The 26,401-nt window shown below is 31.8% G+C and overlaps 2 protein-coding genes across 2 annotated transcripts; one reads left to right on the top strand and one right to left on the bottom strand.

The window, feature by feature from the left end:
* Nucleotides 1-3,544: 3,544 nt before the first annotated feature.
* Nucleotides 3,545-15,480, bottom strand: LOC146527290 (palmitoyltransferase ZDHHC3). Its single transcript, XM_085205483.1, has 6 exons — nucleotides 15,231-15,480; nucleotides 14,202-14,355; nucleotides 11,573-11,764; nucleotides 10,921-11,142; nucleotides 10,077-10,289; nucleotides 3,545-9,466 (listed from the first exon to the last, which is right to left on the bottom strand). The coding sequence occupies exons 2-6, from the start codon at nucleotides 14,340-14,342 to the stop codon at nucleotides 9,308-9,310; spliced, it is 927 nt and encodes a 308-aa protein (XP_085061609.1). The 5' UTR covers nucleotides 14,343-14,355; nucleotides 15,231-15,480; the 3' UTR covers nucleotides 3,545-9,307.
* Nucleotides 15,481-16,224: 744 nt separating this feature from the next.
* LOC146527291 (transmembrane protein 208) lies at nucleotides 16,225-22,749 on the top strand. Its single transcript, XM_085205863.1, has 5 exons — nucleotides 16,225-16,427; nucleotides 17,228-17,351; nucleotides 19,857-20,015; nucleotides 20,226-20,362; nucleotides 21,121-22,749. The coding sequence occupies exons 2-5, from the start codon at nucleotides 17,343-17,345 to the stop codon at nucleotides 21,344-21,346; spliced, it is 531 nt and encodes a 176-aa protein (XP_085061989.1). The 5' UTR covers nucleotides 16,225-16,427; nucleotides 17,228-17,342; the 3' UTR covers nucleotides 21,347-22,749.
* The last annotated feature ends 3,652 nt before the right edge of the window (nucleotides 22,750-26,401 follow it).

Here is a 26,401-nt window from a genome sequence, read left to right on the forward strand (position 1 = left end):
ACTATTCGTTGCGCGGGTGGAAGTGCGCCTGGAGAAGCGGTAATAGCAGCTTCTCGAACAGCTTGGCCACCGCACTGAGGAGGGTTATGGGCCGGTAGCTATCTGGGTTACGGGGGTTCTTCCTTGCTTTGGGCAGCATAATGACCAGGCCCTCTTTCCACGCCCGGGGGAAGTATCCCAGGCGCAGAATGGCGTTGAAGAGCCTGGTCAGGGCGGCGATGAATTTGCGGGGTAGGTGGCGTAGAGCGCTATTTGTAACGCCATCCAAGCCTGGGGCCTTCTTCAGCTTTAGCTTCTTCACCGTTTTCGCGACGAGTTCAGGCGTGAAGAACGGAGGTGCAGGGAGTGGTCGCTCTGGGTTGGCCAAAGTGCGGGCGACGTCGGCCTCCATCCGCGCATGGTGGGCGGGTCGTTTGCTGGCGTTTGGTTGGAACGTGGCTGCCAAGTGTTCCACCAATATCTCTGCTCTCTCCTCCGCGGAGTACCGGAGAGAGCCGTCTGGGTGCACCAAGGGATGAGTAGCAGGCTTCTTCTTGGTGAGTTGGCGACACAGACGGTTGAGGGAGGGCTGGTCCTCATCAGCCTCCTCAATCCGGCGCTCCCACGCGTCGGCACCGACGTCGACGAGCGCTTTGCGCACGCGCTCTACGAGGCGGTTGAGCCGGGTTTTCACTGCTGGGTCCCTGGTTTGTTGCCACTCAGAGTGTACCTTCCTCTTCCGCTCGATGAGGGCGCGGATGCGTGCAGGGATGGGCGGCAGAGTACGGGGGGTGGCGGGCGTTGAGGCTTCCTCCATCGCTTGTTTTATGGTCCCGGTGAGCCTGGCCTCGAGCCGGTCGATGTCCACAGAGTCAACGATTGGCTCAGAGATGGGAGGCGTTAGGTGCTGAAGCTGCTCTTCCATGTTGACTTCGAACCGCACCCAGGAGATCCGCCGTCCGGGTGGTGGGCCGCTGGCCAATGTCAGCCTGCCCCTAAGTGTAACTAGGACAGGCTGGTGGTCGGACCCGAAGGCATCTGGGAGGGTCTCAATGTCCATCGCGTCGAGCCCTCTGTGCACTACCAGGTCAATGGTGGTGGGCTGGTGGGTGCTGGCGTGGGAGTAGTGTGTCGGCTCGTCGGGACCCACCACTTCGTAGCGATGGCGGATGGAGTCTTGGTGCAGGCGGCGTCCGGCGGTAGTTAACTTATTTACCAAATCGCCGATTTATATAAATACAATATGAACGTAACGATAGCGCGATCTAACTTTCTTCAACGCCGTCTATGTTCCGATTCGCGGAACCTAACGTGGCCCCGCTTTTTTCCCGGAGCGGGAACATTTAAATATTTTATTCAGATTTCTCTCAATTTATATATATACACATATTTATATATATACATATATATATACACATATAAATTATATTATGTCTAATTACCACCATTATGCCCAATATTAGTTACCGTCACAATAATAGAATGCATTTTGTAAAGAGGCGAAGATATCTTGGCGGAGGAAACCTATAAGTCACAAATGAAGAAATCTAGATTCTAGGACCATTTAATAGACGTAGAGACGCCTACTTAAAAGACCGTTGTATTTAGAGTGTTGAAGCCGGATGTAGCATTATTTCTAATGTGTTCAAAAAAAGACCTATAGTGTAGGCCCGTATTTATATACCGCTCTCCAATCTAAGATCGATCTTGAGATGACGGTTTCAATCATAAATGAAAACGGCATCCAAGAACGATCTCAGATTTGAGTGTGATTTATAAAAACTTGCCTTCATTTATATTCTCGCGGTATGGGTGTTGCTTGGAACATTATTTACATAAAAAAACTTGTATATTTATCATTTATTATTCACTATTATTTTTCAATTAAGGACACTAATCTACTAACATTCAAATTCTTTCTGTTCATATTTTTTTCAGGTTAACTTAATAATGTATAATAGATGCACTATATTACTAAAATTTTAAATATTCGTCAACTATATCAATATAGCACATGTATTCTTATTCATAAAATTTTACAAAACAATTTACAATCGGAGCTATCTTTTCTGACCAATAAACAAATAGGAAAGAGACCACTTAGAAGTGCAAATAATTTATACTTACCAAAAACAAGAACCAATTATGGCAAAAAATCAATTATTTATGAAGGAGCACAAATTTACAACCAATTACCTCAAGATATAAAAACATCAAAAAAAAATTATAATTTTAAAACTAAATTAAAGGACCATGTTATAAAAATTAAGTAGAATCCGACCCTGTATTGTGACTTCTTAAAATGTGGGTAAACCTAACTTCATTGTAAACGGTCATGGTCAATATGTTTAAATTATCACAATGTACCCCCTTTCACTTACATTTGTTAATTGAGTATTTGATATTCTTTCCTTTTTAACCGACTTCTGTAAGAAAAGGAGGTTATCAATTCGACTGTATTTTTTTTTTTATGTTTGTTACCTCATAACTTTTAACTGGGTAGACCGATTTTGATAAAATTTTTTTTATTTGAAAGGTATAGCTTCCCGAATGGTCCCATTTTTTTTTGGTCCATGTCTGACAATGGTATCCATGAGAAAATCACATAAGTCTTAAATTTGCATTATGCATGTGCGCGACTAATAGCCGAATAACTCAATGTCGCGCCAACCGATTTTGATGATTTTTTTTTTATTTGAAAGGATACACTTCAAGGATAATTTGGTGAAAGTTTGGTTAGGTTTCGATTATGGAATCCGGAGAAAATTGAGAAAGTTTGTTTTTTTTTGGTCAAAAATTAACTATACTGTAATAGTTACAAGCAAAAACTTTTTAAATTGATGTCAGAAGTGAGATTCCTGATCGTTGCATTTCTTTTCAACCAATCTCAAAAAAGAGGATGTTCTCATTTTCAACCAACTTCAAAAAAGGGAGATTCCGAATTCATCCGAATACTTTTTATGTTTGTTCTTGTCAATATACCAAAATGTAACTTTGCACAAAAATAATAGCTAATTAAATGAAGTTTTACATAGAACAATCACAACCACACGTTGACAACCACTACCACCACCATCACCACTCGTTCATTTTAAGATCTACCCATCACTAAAAATCGTAAAATAAATTAATTTTTAACAAAAACAAAAACCGACTTCTAACAACGAACTAAAAAGTGAAAAATAATTATATAAAGATTTTATAATTTTGAAGTCGGTGTCAAACTAATGCTACAACACCTTTACTACAATATGTAATTACTAAGCCTGTTTGTTTTACTTGGCACCGACTTCAAAATTATAAAATCTTTATATAATTATTTTTCACTTTTTAGTTCGTTGTTAGAAGTCGGTTTTTGTTTTTGTTAAAAATTAATTTATTGTTATTTACCATGTTTTGCTGATTCCGACGCTCACATTGTTTAATATGTATTTATTTAAGATAACTCTGTATTTCTCTTTAAGTGAAATGTAATTTCTTTTGAGAAATAAATAAACTCTTTAACCACACTTTACCCCAAGCAAATCCGCGTGCGTAACACTAGCAGGATATAAAATAAAAGACATTTATAATTTCAAGTTGATGTATTTCTTGCTTAAGTAAGCATCCACGAAACAAAAAAGTTTATTACTAATAATTATATTATATTAAGTAGTATAATAGATAAAATATACATTTTCTTACCAATATTTTACAAATGTCTAGATAATTTGTTGCTCAGACCAATTCTACTTAAGATCTAACATTGCGTTAACTGAACATCGATTTATGATCGTTTTTAATCATTTTTTTCTTAGAAGTGAAGTTTTTTTAAACCTAATAATAAATATTAACAGTGACGTGTTCCCATTAAGAACGTACTTATTCTATAGAGTACCAGAACTACTGTAATACAACTATTTACAGTACGGTCGAGGAGTTGTGGCTGCCCCGAAGTTGGATGTAGATGTCTACACAGATCAGATTTTAGGATTTTTCTTACTTTTGATTATATTCTTCCCGAGTGATCACCGCGCAGACGTACAGAAAGTCTAACATCAAGGCGGCCACGACTGGTCGATCGTACTGTGTCGATTTAGTTTACATAATACTTATTTGAAATAGTCTGACGAACGCACAGAGCAGAAGTGACGAAATTGAAATAAAATAATTATTTATGTAGAAATGAGGCCAGTATATTATCGTATATTAAGAAATGACAGTCAGAAAAAGTTAGTTCCATAATATATTTTTCGATTATTATTATAATTATTTTAAATTTTATAAAAATGTAAGAATATTTTTTTATTTAATTATTAAGCACTATAACTATGGCTTCGTAACTACTGCTCTGACGTCCTAAAACATTCTTCCTATAAAGGCTGCATCACACTCGACTGTTCATAACATTTTTTATCAAAAATCACTAAAATAAATAAAGGTAAGTCCCGAACAATTGAATGTGGAACAGCTCTTAGGCCAGTAAGAAGAGTATATCTAAGGTCAACTTGCAAAAAACAATACAATACAATACAATACAATACAATAGTAACAAGGTAACTTTGTTTAGCATAAAGTACTTCTATTTAACAAATTCGCTAATTAACCAACGATTTGTAAACGAGCTTGTTAGATTAGCTTCTCAAAATCAATATAAAAAAAACACATAATTTAGATAAGCCACATAAATAAAAGAAATTCCAAATACTTTCGTGGGCAATTTTGTTTTTCAATAAGAAAATCAATAGGAATTGTAGTTTAAGCCATATATACATTAGATATGCAGCAATCGCTATTATTACTTTTAAATATTATAGCACGCGAATAACAATAAATGTAGTGGAATTATGCATGATACATACAATATTGCTATAAATCGATACATACATTATTATATTGACATGATCTTAAAATATAAAACAGACATATTTAACATATAAAGGCCCATAATAAACAATTATTACGCAAAAAATAGCGCTATTATTGCTTAATTTAAATCTATATAAAATGATTCATATTGCTAATTTCAAATACTTAATTTTTATTAAGTAAAAAAAATAGTAATAAATAAAAAATATATGCCGTAAGATATAAGATGATGCAATTGAACTGAATAAATAATAAAATATAACAACGTTTTATGCAATACATAATATTTTTTTTATTATATTTTGAAAAATTTGGTAAAATCTAACTTGTTTCTTATAAAAAATCACAATTCTAGCTTTGTATCATAAGGTGCGTTTGCATTCTACTGATTCGATAACAATATGAAATTTACCTAAAATATAAAGATATTTAAGATATTTCACATACAATCAATATAATTTATGTTAAATGAGCAAAAAACTACATGTTACACCAATTTAATAAACGTTTTTTATATTATGCGTAGCTCTAATAAGATATTTTAAAGAAACTATTCAATAATCGCACGTTTATTGAAACTGGCCCTTTTTAGGCGCGCCTGCCTTATATTTTAAAATAATAAAGAAAAAATATATAATAGATAGTAATAATTTTTAAAAAAATACGATAACTTTTTAAAATTATTATGAAATTTGCATTAAAAGTCTGTTCATATTTTTGAGTTATTTCTATTGAAATAACAAGAATATTAAATAAGCTTTGCTATTTCTAATATATAGTTTTAAAGACATTAAATACTTGGTACTTAGCAAGTAAAATGTACTGATGTAAATAGTACAGTATTTTTGCCAGATTTCGATACTTTTTTTTAAATTATCCAGTAATAATAATCAGATAAGAGTAGTAATAAAAAGGTAAAGTCTCAAATTAGGGGTATTTTACAATTTTATCTCATCGATATGTGTAATTTCAATTTATATTATGAACAAATATATAAATACATATATATATGCTTCTAAATGTTTTGTAAAAAATAAAAAGTATTTTTTTTTTCAAATTCACGACATTGCATGTTGAATGGCGGATCTCATCGCCGCTTTCAATCTGATTTCCGAGTTTTTTAAATGTATAGAACAGAGACGTGATGAATAAAACTGCTTATGGAGTAATCAAATATTTCAAATTTTGCTATTATTATTATTACTTTACACAACATAAACTCATTCCAAAAATTTTGTAAACATTCCAAAAATTCTTTCAAAAGCAATTTTATTCGAGAACTTAAGATTGTGAAAATCTAAACAAATGACACACTAAGCTACAATCACCAAATATTTATTTAAGTATCGCAATAATAATTACATAATATATTATAATACAAATTATAGCAATATTGATTATTAGTAACTTAATAAAGACCTCACTCAATTCCTTTGCCCTAAAACCTAGACCTAAGTGCGAGACTAAACCTATGCAAATAAAAAGTGCGTACAAATAAATTAATATCAAATACTAATTTAACCTTAGACCGTTGATCTTATACAAGATAGAAGTTACTTTTCATTTGTAAAAAGTGAAAGCGTAAACAAGAATCTTTTTAAATTCTATTTGGAATTTTTATTTACTTTATATACTACTACATCTAATATACATATATAAAGAACTCGATACTACAAAATTGAATTGTCACGAAAATGTTTAAAGACTAATAGTCCGAGTCGCAATAACATTTAGTACGAGAGCGATTAATCGGGACAAAAATCGATAATGGTAGATCGCAAACGCTAAAACACATAAGCAATATTATTAAAAAAATATTTATATCTTTCCATCTAGATTTGTATAAAGCGTTATACGGAACGTTAATGTTAGACAATTTTGGTATAAAATGACGAAATCATCGAACATTTCGTATAATTGTAAAAAAATAATTACTTCCATAGTATTAATAGCGTACAAGAGGAACAAAATGTTTTAAAAAACGAGGATAAAAGAGATCGCACTATATACTTGATTCTAGTTTAAAATTAACCTTATTTATTAGCATTGATGCAGGCACGTGTACACATAAATGTATGCAAAATATATACGAAAAAGTCGCCATATATAGTTAAATATTCAGTTAAATTAAATCTTTGGAAAGCTGAAATTTTTTGCATGTTGACTATAATTATTTAAATAAGCAAAAAAATAGGTGTAAAATGTTTTTTCAATATTTGTGTTAAACATGATCGTCGATTTGGCTTGACTTGATAAATAATTCGTAGAAATGATAGTGATATTGTGAAATATATACGACTTTTAAAACAGTAATCTATTGCAAGTTCAATACAAAAAAATATATAAAAAAAAAAGTGTATGATTATTACGTTTAACATAACCATTAATTAATAAATACATAATAGATCAAGGTGTTCAAATGTAGTATGATCAAATTTCGAATATTCTAGAATACACTAAAAAATACCATACGATATATGCATCAATCCTGCATCAATGATATCTTCGTATTTGTGACATCCAATAATTTTAAGTTTCACTGTACACTTACGATTTATCATATGTATGTAAATACTTAAATTATTTTGTGATTTGAACTTTATTCAGAGTAAAACATATTTGAAACACATATATTAAGCCATTTCGTATAACAAAATATTAGTGAAGTATCTAAATAAAATTCTAATATATTTTCTTAAGTTTTTGTGGGGAATTAGCACTCTAATTATTTATTAAACCATCCATCCATATTATTTATTAAACCATCCATCGTCAACAACGTCCATTTTATTTTATAGTATTGATATATTTTTAATATTAAGTTATTGGCATAATTGATTTCTTACTCTTTAATGAATAGATTTTTTATTACGATAGACTATTTGCAAATTTCTTTTTTTTTCAACTTATCATAAAATGTACGTCGGCAAAATATATATGTAATTATTAGATTGAGGTCAATGACGAGTTACAATGTTAACAAGATGTTGGTCCCAATTTAAATGGCCTGAATATCAAAATTTTATCAAATTATAAATAAATTATCATTCTGTTTTAAATAAGAAATAAATCAATTAACTCCAAATCCATAATTATGTAGAATTTTTTTTTTAGTTATTATGAAAGACCGTAATATATGCGTATCAAATATATTTTTTATGTAGTATTAGTAGTTCTTAGAAAATGACAAAAGTTCTAAATATTTTTCAATATATTTAGATAATAATAGATATATATACGAGTGGATATTTAATAATACGTACATACTGAGTGCTAGTGCATATCTCAGCATCGTGTGCCCGTTAGAATCACGTGTATTATCTTTTTTAATAAATCAAAAATACCACAAAAGTAGGCACGTTTACCCTACAAAAAAAATATATATTTTTTATATAAATATGGAAAATTAATAAGTATATATGGATAGTTAATAAATTATATATTAAAACATAATATAATAAACATTTCTGATGATTTTTTGGTGAACTGAATAATCTTGCTATAATAAAATAAATGTATATAAACATATACAATAAAAAAATATTTTATCGTTCTTTTATATAAAATTTTAAAAATCCAATAAAAAACCTACTTTTGTAGTAAATCTGTTAATACATAATATCAATCACATAGATTTTTAAGGCGTTTGTAAGGATATATCAGTTTTTCGAATGTATAATTATATATATGAACATTATCCACAATATTAAATGCAAGTGATTTGTTCTTAAACTACACATAGACGTAGCTTTCAGTTTTTTTACAATTACAAATTCAGTAAAACGACTAAAAACATTGATTTTATTCAATCGATTATTATAATATAAACATTATAATCGAATAATTATAAATATTACGATATACTCGGTACAACATCTAACAAATGGCGGTATTGAAATGCCGCGGGATATATAAGAAATATTCAGTAGAGTATTTTATTATAAGATTCGATTAATTATTATACATGTATTGTATTATTATATTATATATTATAGGTTCACGCACTATCCCGCATATAGCCGGGTAGGCAGAGGTAACTTAGTGTTAAGACACTTTGTTCTCCACCCATCGCCCAATTTCAAGACATTGCGTGTTGAGATCTACCAGAGCGAGGAAATAACTCGAGTGAGAATCGAACCCACAACCGTCGCGTTCAAAATCACACTCTGTGCCACTGCGTCTCGACGGCCTCCATTATATTACATACTATTATTTTATATAATCATATAATATTCCATTCCCAGCTACGTCTATAACTAATTCTACGAAAACCGCATCAGTCAAGTGTAAATATATTTATCGTTAACTAATAAAATAAATTACACATCTCAATATACATACAATGTAATAGCAGGTTCGAGCGACTCGATGAGAAAATCCAAACAGTCAATAAGATAACAAACAAACATCGATTATAGAAATTAAATAATTCGCTCAAATCGATTTTAAATAAAAAAAAAATACCTCAAAAGCGATGTTGTTAGACGCTATATAAATAACTTTCCAGTTTGGTTTTAGGCGACGGCTGTGTGAAAGGTGAGAACCATAGTATGGAAAATCGACCGAATACTGACTGTATGCTCTTCCATCGCGATTTGCGTACCCATCGAGCTTGTTCCTTCTTTAATTGTTCTATGCCCTGTAAATAATTAATAAAGATATTTGAAATTCAGCGTCACGCTGTATCCCGCACACGGCATGGTAGGCCGAGGTAACCTAGTGTAAAGACACTCCGTTCCCGTTTTCCGCCGAAATATAGAGGTAATGCGTCGTAATGGCGGAAGTCATCGCCACGTTTTGTCTCGACACCAGAGCGAAAAAATTAAATTATAAATTTGAATAAATATTTTATTTCATTGAGTGGGGATCAAAACCACAACACCCACTTGTGCCCCTGAGCACCAAATGGTCTGATTAAATACTTTCTGAGTATTATTAATTTAATAAGACCATTCCGTGTTAGTTGTATTATTCTTAACAAACTTTATTCAAATACTACAACCTATAGGAAAGCTATATACTGTATCAGAGGTTAGATGAGAAACATATTTATATTAAAGAGAACTGGCAAAAATCAAATCCTTTATATGCCTTACCTTTTCACATTTTTAAAATGTTCACATGCAATTTTTTATATGTTTTCTAAATAAGTATAAATCATCTTATTTCTCTAGAAGACGATTGAATTAAAATCACAAACACAAAAGGTATAAAAGAAACTATAAACACATATAAATAAAAAAACATACCGTCTCATCATTCCAAATAGCGTGCAACTGAGTGCCCAGCATGACAGCGGTAAATATAGCAAACAGCAAGGCCTCCGCTATCAGGAACAGGAGAAGCACCACCGTGGCTGGCGGAGAGTACGTGCTGCAGTCGCGCCACTCGTGCCTGATGCACGTCACGAACTGGTACGCGGAGAGAGTCAGCGAGTGGATCGATATGGCGGCTATGTAGAACTGGAAACCGGATTGTTTATTTATTTGCTTTAAGCTGAATCCCGTTGTAGTAGGGTAGGTAGAGAGAACCGGCGAACCTAGTTTTAAGGCATTCCATTCCCACTAAGACACGTCCGTTTCGCATTTTCCGCCGAATTCTGGAGGTATTGCATGTTGAGTGGAAAAATAATAAGGATAACAGAGAAAATCATTTGATAAGTCTCTATGTCTCTCGTCTCTAAGTCTTCCATAACGATAACGAATTTCAACAACTCATATTATCTAATTAGAAGCATTTTCAATATACATAAATTTCATAATGGAATCATGAGGATAATAAAATAACGCTTCGGCTATTAGAAAGAGGGACTCATGTAATTAAATTGATCCTTGGTTCTTAGGAATCCAAGACAGAAAGAAAAAGTCTAAAGATTTTTTTAAGCTTTTTGAAAAAAATAACTCACAACGTTTAGTCACAAAGTGTATTTTTTACTCCACTATAATCTGGTTTACCCTCGTGGTCATCCACGATCTACCGTAAAATGTTTAAAACATCCGGTTTTCAAAAATGATCTTGTCTTTAAGAATTTTATTTAAAATATAGTATATTTCTTCACAAACAATACCTACAAAAACAAAACAAACAACTCACCGTAAACAAAACAAAATACTTCTGATTGTTTTCCCCAACACAGTTATTGACCCACGGACAGTGGTGATCCATTTTCCTGATACACCGCTGGCACACGGAACAGTGGTGGGCGCGCTCGGGCTTGATACTGCAGCATTTGGTACATTTAAATATCACTTGGCCTTCGCGGAAACTCATTTGTTTTATCATTTCCTTTGTCGCGTTGCCTTTTGGTACTGCACCCTGTAATTTTTTTTTTAAATCGTAATAATAACAAAAATCATTTGTTGGTAAATTAATATAACCTAATAACGAATAATGGATAGCGTTTTTGGTGAAACGAAACATTTGAATCGGATTTGAACCCACAACCTTAACTCACGTTTATTGCAATTACGTTACGTTTATTACTAATGTTACAAAGGCGTTATTATCATAATGTGTAATTTACATAATTTACTAAAAAAAATAAAAAAAATTATCAATAGTTAAAAACGTTCTTTGACGTCATCCAAAATACCAAAACATTCCCCTAAGTGTAAGAAGAAGAAGCCGAATGCGAGATGATTGCAGGCAACCGTACATACATATATACATCGAGGTCAAAATGAGAACCTCATTTATTTTTAAAATCGGCTAAAAACGAAAAGAAGCGACAAAACAATGTACTCACAGGATCCGTAAACATAGTTCTCAAATGGGATGCGAAAGCCAGGAACGCCAGCACTTGGAATATCATTATGTTTATATAACTGTACACCGGGTAATTGGTCAGACCAGGCACCAGCATCACCATCATTACCACAAACTCTGCATATAGGATCAGTAGCCATGTCAACACTGCGCATATTATACCACAAATATCCTGGAATAAAAACTTTAAATTATTCACAACATTCAATTAATAAATCAGCTTCACGCTGTATCCCGCACATAGCAGGGTAGGCAGAGAAACTGCCTTCCGAATTCTGGAGGGATTGCGTGTTAAGTGGTAACAAATTTAAATAAATATTACATCTCCTCTACAGTCACACGACTGGCCTATTTATTTAATATTTTTCTCTTTCAAAAAAAAAATAAGGCTTTTATGGTACAGGCCAACACTGCCTGACTGAAAATGCGATGCGGTAACCAAAACAACAAAAACCTTTATATAAATTGTAGCTTATATGGTATTCTGATGTATAAACTATATTAATATATTTTCATCGCAATCCATTCAATAGCTTTCGCGTAAATAGGGACAAATATCCACCCTAATAATCTTTTATATTTGTAATATTCATAGGATAGAACCTGTGATCTGGGAAAACAAAATATTTCATAATATGATTCACACCACTCATCACACAATGTGGTTATAATGTCTAAAAAAAAGAAATTACATTAAGGATTTTTAGCAGGGTCGCAAAGGGAAACTAGTGTTAAAACACTCTATTTCCATTAAGGCACAAGATAACTTTTTCTTATAAGTTTTTATTACCGCGAGTTGAACAAATTCACAATCACTATGTAATACTTAGTCCTAACTTTAAACAAACCAACATAATCTGTTATAAATTTTCTTATTTTTTATAATATATTTTACAAAAATACTATTAAAACACTATGTTCTCACCATGTTAAAATAATAACTAAATCACATCTTGACTGCAATTCAACTCTAGTGCCTAGTTATGCAAATAAAAGTCATGCAGCTTAACCATTACATGTATATATGGCAGTTGTTACACATAGAAATGTATTAAAAACTAGTCACGGTAATCGAAATAATAGGTATAAAACTGTTTCTTAATAGAAAAAGCAATCATGTTGAATTTTTTCTTAATATACAATGTCTTTAAAAAGATGAATATGATGTTTCTGATGTAATTTTAAAAATAGTTTAAAGAAAAAATAATAAAATGTCAAATATTTCCTAATCTACTTTCAAGATCGATATTGTATTTTACAATGCCAGTATATGAGTATACATATTTTTTTATACACTTACAGTGATTGCCTTGTGTCACTTACGGTGTGTTTACTTCTATAACCAAATTATAAATAAATTATAGGAGTAAAAACATTTTTTTGTTATCAATACTAAAATTAATTTCATATCTCTATCTAGCCTTGCCACTTGCAGAAATAAATAGGCTTGCTCAATTATTTCAATTACCATAGTAGTATGTAAATTGATATAGATATTAATTAATGTGTAATAATCAAACTTAAATAATTTTATCCTTAACCAATTAAACTATTGAAACAACCACCACATTTTCTTTTATTATGTATATCTTTACTTTCTATTTTTATTTAAACTCAATGTATATAGACAACACTATGATTTCTCATATTATGATATATTCTACTAGTGAATCAATTCTACTAGAAAATGAGCTTTGATTGAGAATTGAGTTAAGTGGAGGTTTCATTATTTTTCCAACATATTTCCAACCTCTATAATAGCATACATATTTCCTCATGAATATATATTGCTACTAAGACGTTTCTTTTAAAAGGCCACACATATTTTTTTTAAAAGCTAAAGATTGCAGTTTCTTTTAACATTCATATAAAGAAAAGTGTCATTTTATGCTTTGGTTTTTATTAATAGTGCTGATTGTACAACAATGGTTTATTATTCTAATAGTAAGTTTTAGTGGTAAGGGGGAGTAGTCAGTTGACCTTGGAGAACACAGGACCCTTGAAGGCATGGTAGAAGAGATTGGACCATACCTGACTGTAGTGTTTGTTGTTCACTAGCTATTCTAAAGCATGAAGTTAATAATAAAAATAGCTTTACACATCTTTTGCATATATAACAATAGGCAAAGAGAACTATGGCACAACAGTACTTGGTCCATGACTTTTTCCTTGTTATTATTATTTTTTTAAGTTAGATTTACTATTTTACTAATAAAGGCTACTTCATACTAAGGCATTTAGTACATAAACACCCCATTTTAAGCCTATGTAAGTAAAACATCAACAAAGACTTGAAATATAAACATTTCTTCATGACAATTGACACTTGTTGAAACTGATCAAACTCAGTCAAATTTTGATTCAACACGTCACTATATTTATAGTTGTCACTTTTATTCTTTGTTTTTAGACAGAGTCAAGTTTCAAGACATTCTCTATTTTTTTACTGTCTATTACTAAAATAGGGAAATGAAAATTCAATCATTATAATTATTTTGATGCTGCCAGTGCCATAATAGAGAAGGGTGTGTTCAAATATAATGATGAATAAAAAACCTACATTTGGCAATTTTTTAATGTTATAATAACAGGAAAATATAGAGAGTTACCTTAATGCACCAAGCTTTGCCACCACAGCATCGGTTATGCATGTCTCGGTCTGGCCAAGTGAGCACTGAGCATTCCGGGTCTATTTGATACTGACTTTCCATTTCATCATCATCTGAACTATCGTAAAATTCTTGTATCATTTATATTATATGTCTAAAATAAAGAAAATGTCAATTGAAATTAAAGTGATACCAAAAATATTGTAGTGTAAATAATTATTTTTTTTCATACTATATTCCATATATAGCAGGGAAGATAGGAGAAGCCTAGTATTAGAATACTCCATTTCCCAGGCACTATCCAAATTTCAAGTCATTACTGTTTTGTCTTGTTATCAGAGTGATCAAATGCAAATAATGTATTACCCAAAGGGAAACTGAATCCACATATCAATATATGTGATGTGTCAACAGTCAGTTGCTGTGCCACTAGGGTGCCATTATTTATCAACTTAACTCAAAAAATATATGTATTATTTACATATTAAATGTCTATAAGTTACAAGAAATATATCTTATATAAAAAAATATATAATACACAATCACAATAGCCAGTACACATAAATTACACATTTGCCTTACAAATCAAAAAGATAAATAAAAAACGAATAATTAAATTTATAATATGTATCACATTACAATTTATATTATACTAATAATATATATTACACAAAGATTAATTTAATGTGTATATTTTGTTTTAGTTGATAAAATACTGATTCCCTACCCAATTTGAATTTTAGTTAGCGCCGACATTTACTAAAGGTTTATCAAAATTAGCATAGAAATAAAGCTACGCTCAATCGCCGCCAAAAAAAGCAGTGCAATATTTTTTGCATTCCATTTCGCTTTGCTTTTCTAATTAGAATATTAGTGACACGTTTGAATTAGGGTTAGAAAGTTATAATAACAAACAATTTGCCCATAACTATTTATATCTTAAGCCACTGTACTGTATTATTTTAAATAGTGCACATTTTTAAGAAAACTTAATAATTGTACTAAATATCTCGTAACGACCGTACCTACCAAAAGTTTTTAGCTAAAAAGTTTCTTATTTGAGGGTCAAGGTTTGTACACAAAATCTCCGGCAAATTTCATATTTTCACGAAGATAGCAATTCAGATTTTGCTAAAATGTAATTTGCAGTTACTTCACGATTTTTCACTCAGTTTTGCATTTCAGACTAATTCATTCAAAATCAATAAAACTAAACGAAATTGCTCTCTCACTCGGTAGTTCAGCAATTTCCGAGTTGCGAGAGCAAAATATTCTACTATAAAAGTAAAATTTATTCTACACTCTCGCTTTATAAATCGTCTATGACCTGACATGACGTAAAAAATATCATTATAAATATAGTAACTGCATATATTTTAGTATCGGTAAAAAATAATTATACCACGAATTAAAGATTATTTAATAATTTAAGATTTTTTATTTTAAATCTATAATCTTTATGTCATTATTTTTTGCTAATATGGTATTTAAAATTACCTTTATAGCTTTATGTAAAATTACATGATTTTGACATTGAATTTCATAAGTACGGTTCGGTTCGGTTCTTTTTTTATGGCGCTTCGAGCGATTTCATAAGTAGTAAAGAATTTTATAGAATGTATTTTGTATTGAATATTTATAAATAAAAAATTGATGTTCTGTCATATAAAAATTATATATGCATATTATATATTTTTTATTTTCTTACTTCTGTTGATTGTTTATCAACAATTCATTGACTTAAAAATTATTTATATTTTTGATATACCCTATTACATTTTAATGTCTCCTTAATTTATTTTATTGGACTAGTACACTGTATTGCGAAAGGGTGTAACATCCATGAAATATTTTTTAAAGATGCTTGTCTACATAAAATAACGTAACAAAATATCATTTTTAACATTTAGTTAGTAATATTTGTGATAAATATTTTATTATAAATATCCTTTTTTATTTTTAAAACCATTTAAAAATTTCTAAACCTTTGCCACATAGATGAATGACTTTTCAGTAATTGTGACGCAACATAGAATAGACTGGGCAGTTGTCAATTTGAACATATTTGCTTTGGTGTTGATTCTAGACCAGGCTAGTAAGTAATTATAAATGCGAGTTTCCCTTTCATATCTAGTGTCCCTAAGCGACACTTTCAGTTATTAAAACTATATAAAAAGTCAGTGACACAATCCTGTATAGGCATTGAATACTTTATCTGTGCGTTAGGTAAGTATTTCTTGGTTGTTTTTATGAAATATATCCAAAAGCAGTTTAGGAAGGGAATTATGTATTATACTAATGTATGTAACCCTATCCCGTTTTGCACTTTTACCATTTCTTTCATATTTGGTGTTTTGTTTTAAATATAATTGGTTATTTATGATAGTATGTTGATTTTTGCAGCATTGGTGTATACAATATATTTTTGAGTTCGTTGATAGTTTTGTAGCTACATTTATTTTAGAAAAGCAATATTTAAAAAATATAGATCGTCAAATATATTTTGTTCATACTTTTGACCACATTATCAGTTAGATAGCTTATAAACTGGTTATTTTAATCCATGCACTTGGCCCCTGTTAGGGCATATAGTTTTTATTTAAATAACGAACTGAAAGTTTGGTTCAAAACATTTTGCTAAAGAACATAAAAAAGTTGTTGTAAGTATAATTGTCATAGAATATCTATAAAATGAAATTATTATTTTTTTTAACTTTTTGTACTTTGATATAAAAAATATATATAATGCAAAAGTAACAATATAATATTTATCGAATGATAAAAACAATCTTTAGTATGATAAAGATTATTATTTATACATGAAACTCTGGATTCAGTACCTTCAGTACCAAATATAAATTTAAAAAAATATTTAAAAACATGAAAATAATAATTATGGAGTAGGAAATTAGGAAATAATAATTAAGGACATAATAAATAAGAAATTTAAGTAATATATAATAATCCAGAAGCAATTTAGAAACACCATTGCTAACAAACATTAGCTTACAAGTATATCTTTTTAGGACGAAAGTGTGCCCTAAAACTAGGAGTGATCCTAGTTTTTTTAAAAACAGGGAGTGCATCAAAGGCGCCAAGCTGCTACTCGGCGTGGTAAGCAAGCGAGGAAAAAACTACAGAATGGCACCGGTAAGACAAACAAAACATGAATTAGGTACTAAATAAAAATTCCTGTATAACTAAAAAATAATTTTTAAAACATAATCAGCTTCATCCTGTACTGCAGCACATAGGATAGGCTGAAGGAACCTGGTGTTAAGACACTCCTTTTCTCATTTTCTACCAAATTCTGGATGCATTGTGTGTTGAGGATGATGGAACTCAATACCGTGCATTGATATGACACCAGAGCAAAGAAATGAAAATATTTAATATTTCATTTACTCAAGTGAAACTTTCGCTTCCTGTGTCGTTTACGTCAACTGCTCTGTGTAAAGCTCTCGCGATTTTAATAAAAACTAGTGCAAAATATCGACAATTCAGGGTTACTAGTTACCCTTAAAAAGTGTCTTGTGCGTGGATCCTTTGAAATACATAACTAAATACATCAGTTAGATTATGAATCAGGGAAATATCTCTGAATAAAATATATATTTTACATATCGGGGGGTTACCTATCACTTATCACACAGTGCTGCCAACATAAAATCAAAAATTGGCATTCGGATACTTGTAAATTTTTGCGTTTTGTTCCACGGCAAAAGGAAAAAGAAAATATGACTACCGAGTTGTCACCTAAGATGATGCTGCTTCTGTCAAAGATGACTCAACAATTAAACATTCAAACGAAAACTATAACCGAAAATGTCACGGCAGCAGTGTTGCAAAAGGTAGAGGAAAGGCTCCAGCCTATAATGGAAGAAAACGAGAAATTGAAAGATGAAGTAGACAAGTTAAATAAGAATCTCGAAGTAAATAGTAAGAGAAACAACATAATATTACAAGACACACAGACAAGTTAAATAAGAATCTTGAAGTAAATAGTAAGAGAAACAACATAATATTACACAGCCTACCGAAGTGGAAAATGAAAACCATGAGTATTTGAAATCTTCATGGTCTTCATTTTCTACTTCGTATGACTGTTCTTGTGACTTCGATAAGTGAAATTCACGTGAAGCTCGAGTATGGAGAGATCGATAAATTGCAAAGATTAGGTAAGAGAGGTGAAAAGGTGAAAACACAACACTGAAAACTCAGAAATACTAGTTAAGTGACCATACATTGAAACTCATTAACAAAAGGAAGGAGTATATTTCACAACAAATAAATAGAGATAGATAATGTCAAACTAATAGCTGAAATTAGTAAAAGTATCAGAAAAAGCATCAGAAAAAATTGAAAAATCAAAAGATTACAAACCCTAGAACATTACATACAAAATAGAGGCGCTGTTAAAAAAGCACTGAAAGAACTATGGAAAGCAGGGAAACAGTGGATCCCAAAACTAAAGCAAAAAGAAAAGCAGCCACTAAATAGAAAAATATAAATGAATTAGCCACTAATTTCTATACTTAGCTCTATGCAGACCAGGAAACAAATAAAGAATATTGTACTAGCAACGCACACACTCATATAACTCCTTAAACAATATATGCAGCCGTACCTGAAATACCAACATGCGAGGTTGAAAAAGCAATTAAAAGCCAGAAAATGGAGGCATCACCAGGTCCAGACAACATCAGTAACAAACTGATGAAAGGATCAATTTTTAACAATATCCTGTCAAGCGGCAACATCCCTACTCAATGGACAAAGTCTCACATTATTCTTTTACGTAAAAAAGGTGATAAAGAGAATATTGAAAACTATAGGCCAATAAGTCCCATGTAAAATGTATACAAATTACTAGCAAAGATCATTTTGGACAGAATGAGCCCAATGCTGGATGAGCAGCAGCCAGTGGAGCAAACTGGATTCAGAAGAGGCTACTCGACCATTGACCATATACACACAGTTAAACAAATACTGAAAAAATGCAATGAGTATAATAAAATGGTGTATATAGCCTTTGTAGACTACACCAAAGGCTTGACAGTCTGAATCACAAACGCATATGGGACACATTAGAAAAACAAGGAATTCCAACTATCTATACTAACATAATTAAGAACATCTATGCCATTAGCTAGGCCAGAATATGATTGGAAACACTAGGGAAAGAATTCTCTATAGAAAGAGGAGTCAGACAAGGGGATCCTTTGTCTCCAAAACTCTTCTCCGCAGTGCTAGAAAATGTTTTTCACAATCTAAACTGGGACGACTTCGGCCTAAACATTGATGGTTCAAATTTAACTCATCTCAGATTTGCCGACGACCTAGTGCTGTTTTTACGCAGATTGAGCACTTTCACCCTTTCAAGCATATAGCTCTTGCGCACCACTCTGCCGGCCAATAAAGGTAAGCCAGAGGCGGGGGGATAGATTACAATTCCTTCCTTCCGGAAGACTCAGCTGCGTGGGGTCGCCACTCCCCAACAGCTCACCACAAGCTGCCCTGCGGGCTTATTATTATTATTATTATTACTCAAGTGGAGATTGAACCCACAACCTGTCTTGTTTACAGTCACACATTTGTGCCACCGTGCCATAACTGGCCTCATAATAGTTTAGTAATTTTGCAATTACATTTCAGCAACATAAAGGAAAGACCCCTACTAAGGGTGCGAAACAAATTTTGACAGAAAACACAGCTACTGTGTATTTCTACAGGAACATGTCTCTAGCGGCAACCCTCGTTTATAACTTTGTCTCTATATGCTTTTACTTTGAGAGTATTTGCTATGGATCTACAGTAAGTTTTTTTTTAAATAACCATATATTATTATTTTTTTAGTTCCACACATTTTATTGTATCACCAAACTCATTGCTGCACTTTGCCTTGTTATCAAAGTCAACCTACATCCATAACATTTACAGTAAGATATTGTGTGGTTATACTTCAGCCCTTTTTATAAGGTTTTCTGACAGAGTGTTCTTTAATGAGTGTTTTTTTTATTCTAGTTCATGAATTTCCTTGTGATAGTCATATACTTTGGTTGTTACCAATTAATGTGTTATATCAGTAGACCCCAATATGCTGATAATAGCCTTCTTATTGATCCTGGCTTGGACTTGAACATGGAAGGGGGAATGGGCGAGTAAGTGGTTTAATTTTTTTGTTTTATCTTTCACCTACTATGGATATTCTTTTTTATGTACTCGCTTACTGGCTTTTGTGAATGATGTATTTTCATATTGTTTCTCTAAAATAATATGAAAATTCTTTATTCATAAAACCTTATCTACAAAGTCTTCCTAAAGCTCATCTGGACATACGGCCTGCAACTATGGAGATTCGGAGTCTGGTAGCTAAACAACAAACACCCCGATGAATATGCTTACCAACTCACCATCAACTATTATGTGAAACGATTAAAGCGACACCATATCCTAGCAGGCACGACAGCATCACAGAACAGATTCGCTCATAGTCACAAGACTGATTGCAAATATACACTAAGAAAAAAAAAGAAAAGAAAAAATTGTTGTGATGTAAATAGAGTCTGCGAAGGATTTATAACTTTGTTACTATTGGTTTTAAAGTTTTAAGGTGAAAGAATAATAGTAAGCTAATGCGAAATGATAGTTTGTCGACTGTAGTTTTCAGTTATGTTTTTGCATCTAATTGACTTTTTTTTAATGCAATCAATGCATATAAAAAATAAATTCAGTTGTCTTTCTTTTGAAAGGCTTGCTCAAAAAACGTTTGGTATGCGCTGGCGCATCCATTGTCTCATTAGTTTTAAATATAATATCTTTGTATTATAGAATAAAAATGTAGAAAAAAAAACATTATGCACAATTCAAACAATTAAAGATTTCCTTACATCGTATCTATAGCAACATTTACTTGCAGGCATATAAAGGATATCGTCATCCTGGCGTCAATAACACACGTTTTGGCTCTTTTCTCAAATTATTTCTGGGGTTTACTGATCTTGATGCCACTTCGTATGCTGTGGCTTTTGTGGAAGCATATCATTGCCCCATGGATCTTCCAAGCGCCTCCCTCTGATCCTTCCGAAGTGGAGGAAAAGAAACGCAAGAAAATGGAACGGCGTATGAGAAGGCTTCAAATGTAAGCTTCTTATGTTTTACCTACAGACTATTTTTTTTTTTCGTATTAAGTACATAATACATTATTTTTTACTTTTGTGTTAAGAAAGTAAGTTATTTTTTGTTATGAATAATTTATATATTTTTTTATAATTTATAATATAAAAAATTTATATATATATTTTAATAATTTATGATAATATATTTTTTTAATAATTTATAATATAAATAATTTTTCATTTTTCATTTTCATTAGGAAATGTTCTATTTTATTAAATAATTGTACTGTTCTAATTGGTGTTTTTGGTTCAGGTTTAGTTTTACATCTGCCATATAGGTTCTTGTTACTTTTCTACTATAACTCTAAGTTATCTGATAGTTGAACAAATGACAAATCTATGTACAGAAATGTATAATTGGAGATTACAAATTTTGTGTTAAATTATTTAATTAAGATTGGCAAAAGCAAGGTTTCCCTCCCACTTATAGTGGGAGTACAACGTGATGGGTTAACAAAATATTTTTTTATACTCAAGCTGTTGTTATATAGATTTTTTCAGCTGTTTACATTTTAAACTATAATATATACTGCTATTTGTAACGTAGGTTAATTAGCCACATTCTGCTGTGGTACACCATTATGTTCATATGGTTGTTATGATGCTTGATGTTATTATTTAAAATTTCGCCGAAATATCAATATTAGTAAAAAATATATTTGAATTGTATGTCTCAAATTATACTAAAAGAACAGATGTTTTGAAGTTTTTTTAAAAATTTACGATAAATAATAACAATAATGCACAAAAATAGTACGTTTTTTATTTAAATTTGCGTTGCATTAAAGTTCTCCTATAATATATAGATCAATAATAAATGTTTAGTAAAATAATATGTGTGGAATTACGAAGTGTTGCTTTCACCAACTGTTTATATTGTGAAGCCTAAAGGCGATTTAAGTTTAAGTAAAAATAATTAGTTTAAAACGAAAATTTTTTTTGAAGAACACAACTTTCATATCACTCAGCTTAAATATAATAAATATTAATCATATAATAATAACTTGTGGTGTAAAAGGGCGGCTATGAATGATTCAACAATGAAATGAAAATATGTATTTAAATAAAATGACAAGAAAAACTCCTTACTAAAGTACAATATACAAAATACAATGACATATAATTGCTATTTAAAAAATCAGGCCAAAAAAATATTTTTGGTAATATTCTGATTTAATTTATAATAAAAATTGATTAAAATAGATTAGAGATGGTCATTCGTGGGACTGACTACCCCAAAGACTGTGTCTCCTGTGGCACTAAGTGTGAATAGATATTTGAAGTTCTGAATACATTAAATAGACATAGTAATAACGATACAATGTATACTCCTTTACTATAGAATAAACTGAATGTGAACAGTAAATAAATATTGTTGTTTTATTTTATTATATAAACATTACCCCTTATTTCTAAAGAGGTACATTGCAGAGTGTTAAGACACTCCGTTTTCCACTTCCGTTCAAGTGACGTGACATCGTGTGTAGCTCTGGTCCTAAAATGAAAAAAAAAATGCTTCATAACAAAATGCAAACTATTATTATTTTTTATTTAATACTTTATTACACCAACTTAAAGATAAATAATAGATACAAGATAAAACAAATGAAAACTTGTGTAAAGGCGGCCTTATCACAACAGGTGATCTCTTCCAGGCAACCCTTACCATACAAAAGATAAAAAAAAACATGGATTTAAATTTGCTAAATACTCTATGAACTCTATAGAACCCACTATGAGTCGATGCACGGCGACGAACGACGAACCAATTCAGTGGAAAATGGTACAGATGAGTCAATTTATACATAAAACGTATAAAAACTCCAAAAGCCATGTAGTCTGGTATTGTCTTGATAGATTGAATATCAAGTAGTAGTGTGAACAAGCGTGTGGCTGAACGCGACAGGTCGTGGGTTCGATTCCCATTCGAGAAAATGAAATATTTAATATTATTTCTTCGCTGGTGTCTATCTGGAAGAGTGAAGAACAAAGTATTTTCTAAAATAATCATATTTTTGAAAGAGTCTAGATTATTAAAAATATTGTTTTCACAAGTAATACCTTGGTAGGCAAGTAGTAGGGTAGAGAACGTTAATATATCATGGACTTGCGTAAATCTCCGCTTCGCTCGCTAACCAAATTACCCTATGGAGCTGGAACCCCCATAAAGTCATTTTCTAAATAGGGCGTAAACTAAAACAGATTACGTAGCCGCTAGCGTTACATATCTTCTCGTTATTTCACCAATGCAGTGGTTACGTGAACGTGTTGATGATTTTTTTTAGTTTCACGCTGTATCCCGCACACAGCAGGGTAGGCAGAGGGGACCTAGTGTTAAGACACTCCATTTTCCATCGAATTCTGGAGGCATTGCGTGTTGAGTTGCGGAACTCAACGCCGCGCTTTTTCTCGACACCTAAAACTTGTGTTTTATTTAGGTACTACGCGTTGCTGATCGCAGGTGTATCCCCAGCTTCACGCTGTATCCCGCACACAGCAAGGTAGGTAGAGGGAACGTAGTGTTAAGACACTCCGATACATACTTTCCGCCGAATTATGGAGACATTGCGTGTTGAGTTGCGGAACTCAGCCTGCGCTAAGCCTCGACACCAGAGCGAAGAAATGGAAATAAACGTAAATAAATATTTCACTACTTCGAGGAATGTATCGTAGGTACTTGTAATTGTTGTTTTTGATATGTTTTACTTTTATGCTCCACGGGCTTTTGTCGCAGTGTGCAGAACAGACAAAGTCTGTTCCTTTTAATAGTGTTTCTGTGATTTATTATGTTTATAACTTAAGACAGTTTTTCAGGTAATAGGTAGTTTATTATATCGGCGTGAAAGCCTAAAAAAGATATAATATACTGGGAATATAAGCTTGCACTTGATCGCACGAAGATATTATATATTATTTAAACGTTTATTTTGACTGTGAAAATCTATTTATGAACATTTTTATTTACTGTAATGAAAATAGTTGGCAAAATCGGTCCTGAGACACTTTCGTACTTACCTACATACACTTATTAAGCTTAGTTTGGTAAAAGTGCATCACGACGACGATTGCATAATATACATCTTCTATTCATTCAATTTTCTTAAATCATCTCCATTAATAAGTAACCAAAATTAAAGTAGTCCACTTCTATTACATTTTAAATAGAATTAAGCTTTACATGTATTGAGAAATATCCTGGAAAATAATAATATTGTAACAAATAACAAAAATTGTAATAAAATGCTTTGAATAAATTAAAAAGTGAGAAAGCGTAACATATTTCATTAAACCTTGAAAAATCTAGTTTTTTTTGGCGAGTGGAGGTGATTCATATTATGGTCCACTTACGGAGCACCCTTTCACGTGAGACAGTTGTGTAATATATAATAGGATAACATTTTATATCGGCCTAATTATTAATAAACATTAACATAAGTTGATAGTTTCAAAATAATTCTGTCATACAATAAACTTGTATTTCCAAATGACTATACGAGGGAAGCCGTAGGGAAATGCTAGTAAAGTAGTACTTTATAAAATCAGCTTCATTCATCATTCAGCTTGGATTCCAAAATGGAATGAGCTATGACATAAGAGGATATACAATGCATTTCAATAAGACTCGTATGATATAAACCACAATAGGAGATCGATCTTTCGCGAAACAGATATTTCGGAGTAAATTACTATTTTTTAAGTATAATAAATAATTCGCTAAGAAAAACATTTCATGTACAATAATTACCTAATCTATAATTTTTCTGAACAGGGTAGGCAGAGCAAGCCTAGTGTTGGGACACTCCGTTACTCATTTTCAAAATTTCGATTTGTTGCGTATTAATTGGTGGTACTTAACGCCACACGTAACTGATCGGGTGATCACTAAAAATGTTATGGGGTATTTAACAATGATTTTTTTTTGTTTTTGTCTGTTTCTGTGAGCGGCTTGTGTATATCTGGTGTTTATGTTGGAGAACATAAACGCTAAGTTCTCTCAGTAAAAGAAAAAAAGCGAACATAAAAATATATATCCATGTCTATATAATATTATATCTATGTATGTATTTGGGATTCTTAGTGTGGAACAAGTGGGAGTGAGGATGGAAGTTTGTTTGGCAATTACTGGATGTTGCAGAGGACGTCAAGTGCAGCGAGGGGTGGGCTGGGAACCTGAGGCTCTTGCAAATATTATTCTGCAAGTGATAAAAAAACCATTAACATTTGCGTCCAATTCCCACTTGAGGAAAAAATCATACCTTCATCATAAAAAGAATCATATTTTCATTTGTTCGCTCTGGCGCCGGGGCAAAGCGCGGCGTTAAGTCTCGCCTCTCAACACACAATGCCTCCAGAGTTCAGCGGACAGTTGGGAGCGGAGATTATTAGCATTGGGTGATTAGCTTCTGCCTATCTTGCTACAAGCAAGCTTGCTCGCTCGACAAGCGTGAGGCTGAAAAAATATTTACAGGTAGGTATACTTATTCCGTATTTTTATCCTCTACCTGATTTAACAAACAAAACAAAAGTAACCCTTTTATTAACTTTTTTGCGAAATATGAATAAATCTAATTTTAAGACATTGTTTACTTCGTTTTGCACAATCAAAATACAAAAACTTCCTAATTGCTTCAATGGCATCTATCTATATTTGTCTTATCCTCAATTTTAATGTTGCCAAATTTTATTGAGTTAGACTGCACGAATTGGCAATTGCATGAATAATGTTAAATGCTATTATAATAAATTATAAACCGGCTGTGAGGTAGAACACGTATACAGTATAGATACTTAAGAGATACTTTTCAAAACTCTCGTACAATTATTTATGATGTAAGTATTTTTTTTTCATTTGCGTATAAGAAAGCAAGCTGACCACCGAAAAAAAGATTTTCAAAATTGGCGTGGAAAAGTGCTATTGTAATAGTCCAATAATTATATCAGCTTCACGCTGTATCCCGCACACAACAGGGTATGCAGAGGGAACTTAGTGTTAAGACACTCTTTTCCCCACTTTCTGACGAA

The sequence above is a fragment of the Heliconius melpomene genome, chromosome 21 (assembly GCF_056956725.1).
Source record: "Heliconius melpomene rosina isolate 202511_hmr_F chromosome 21, ASM5695672v1, whole genome shotgun sequence".
NCBI classification, from domain to species: Eukaryota; Metazoa; Arthropoda; class Insecta; order Lepidoptera; family Nymphalidae; genus Heliconius; species Heliconius melpomene.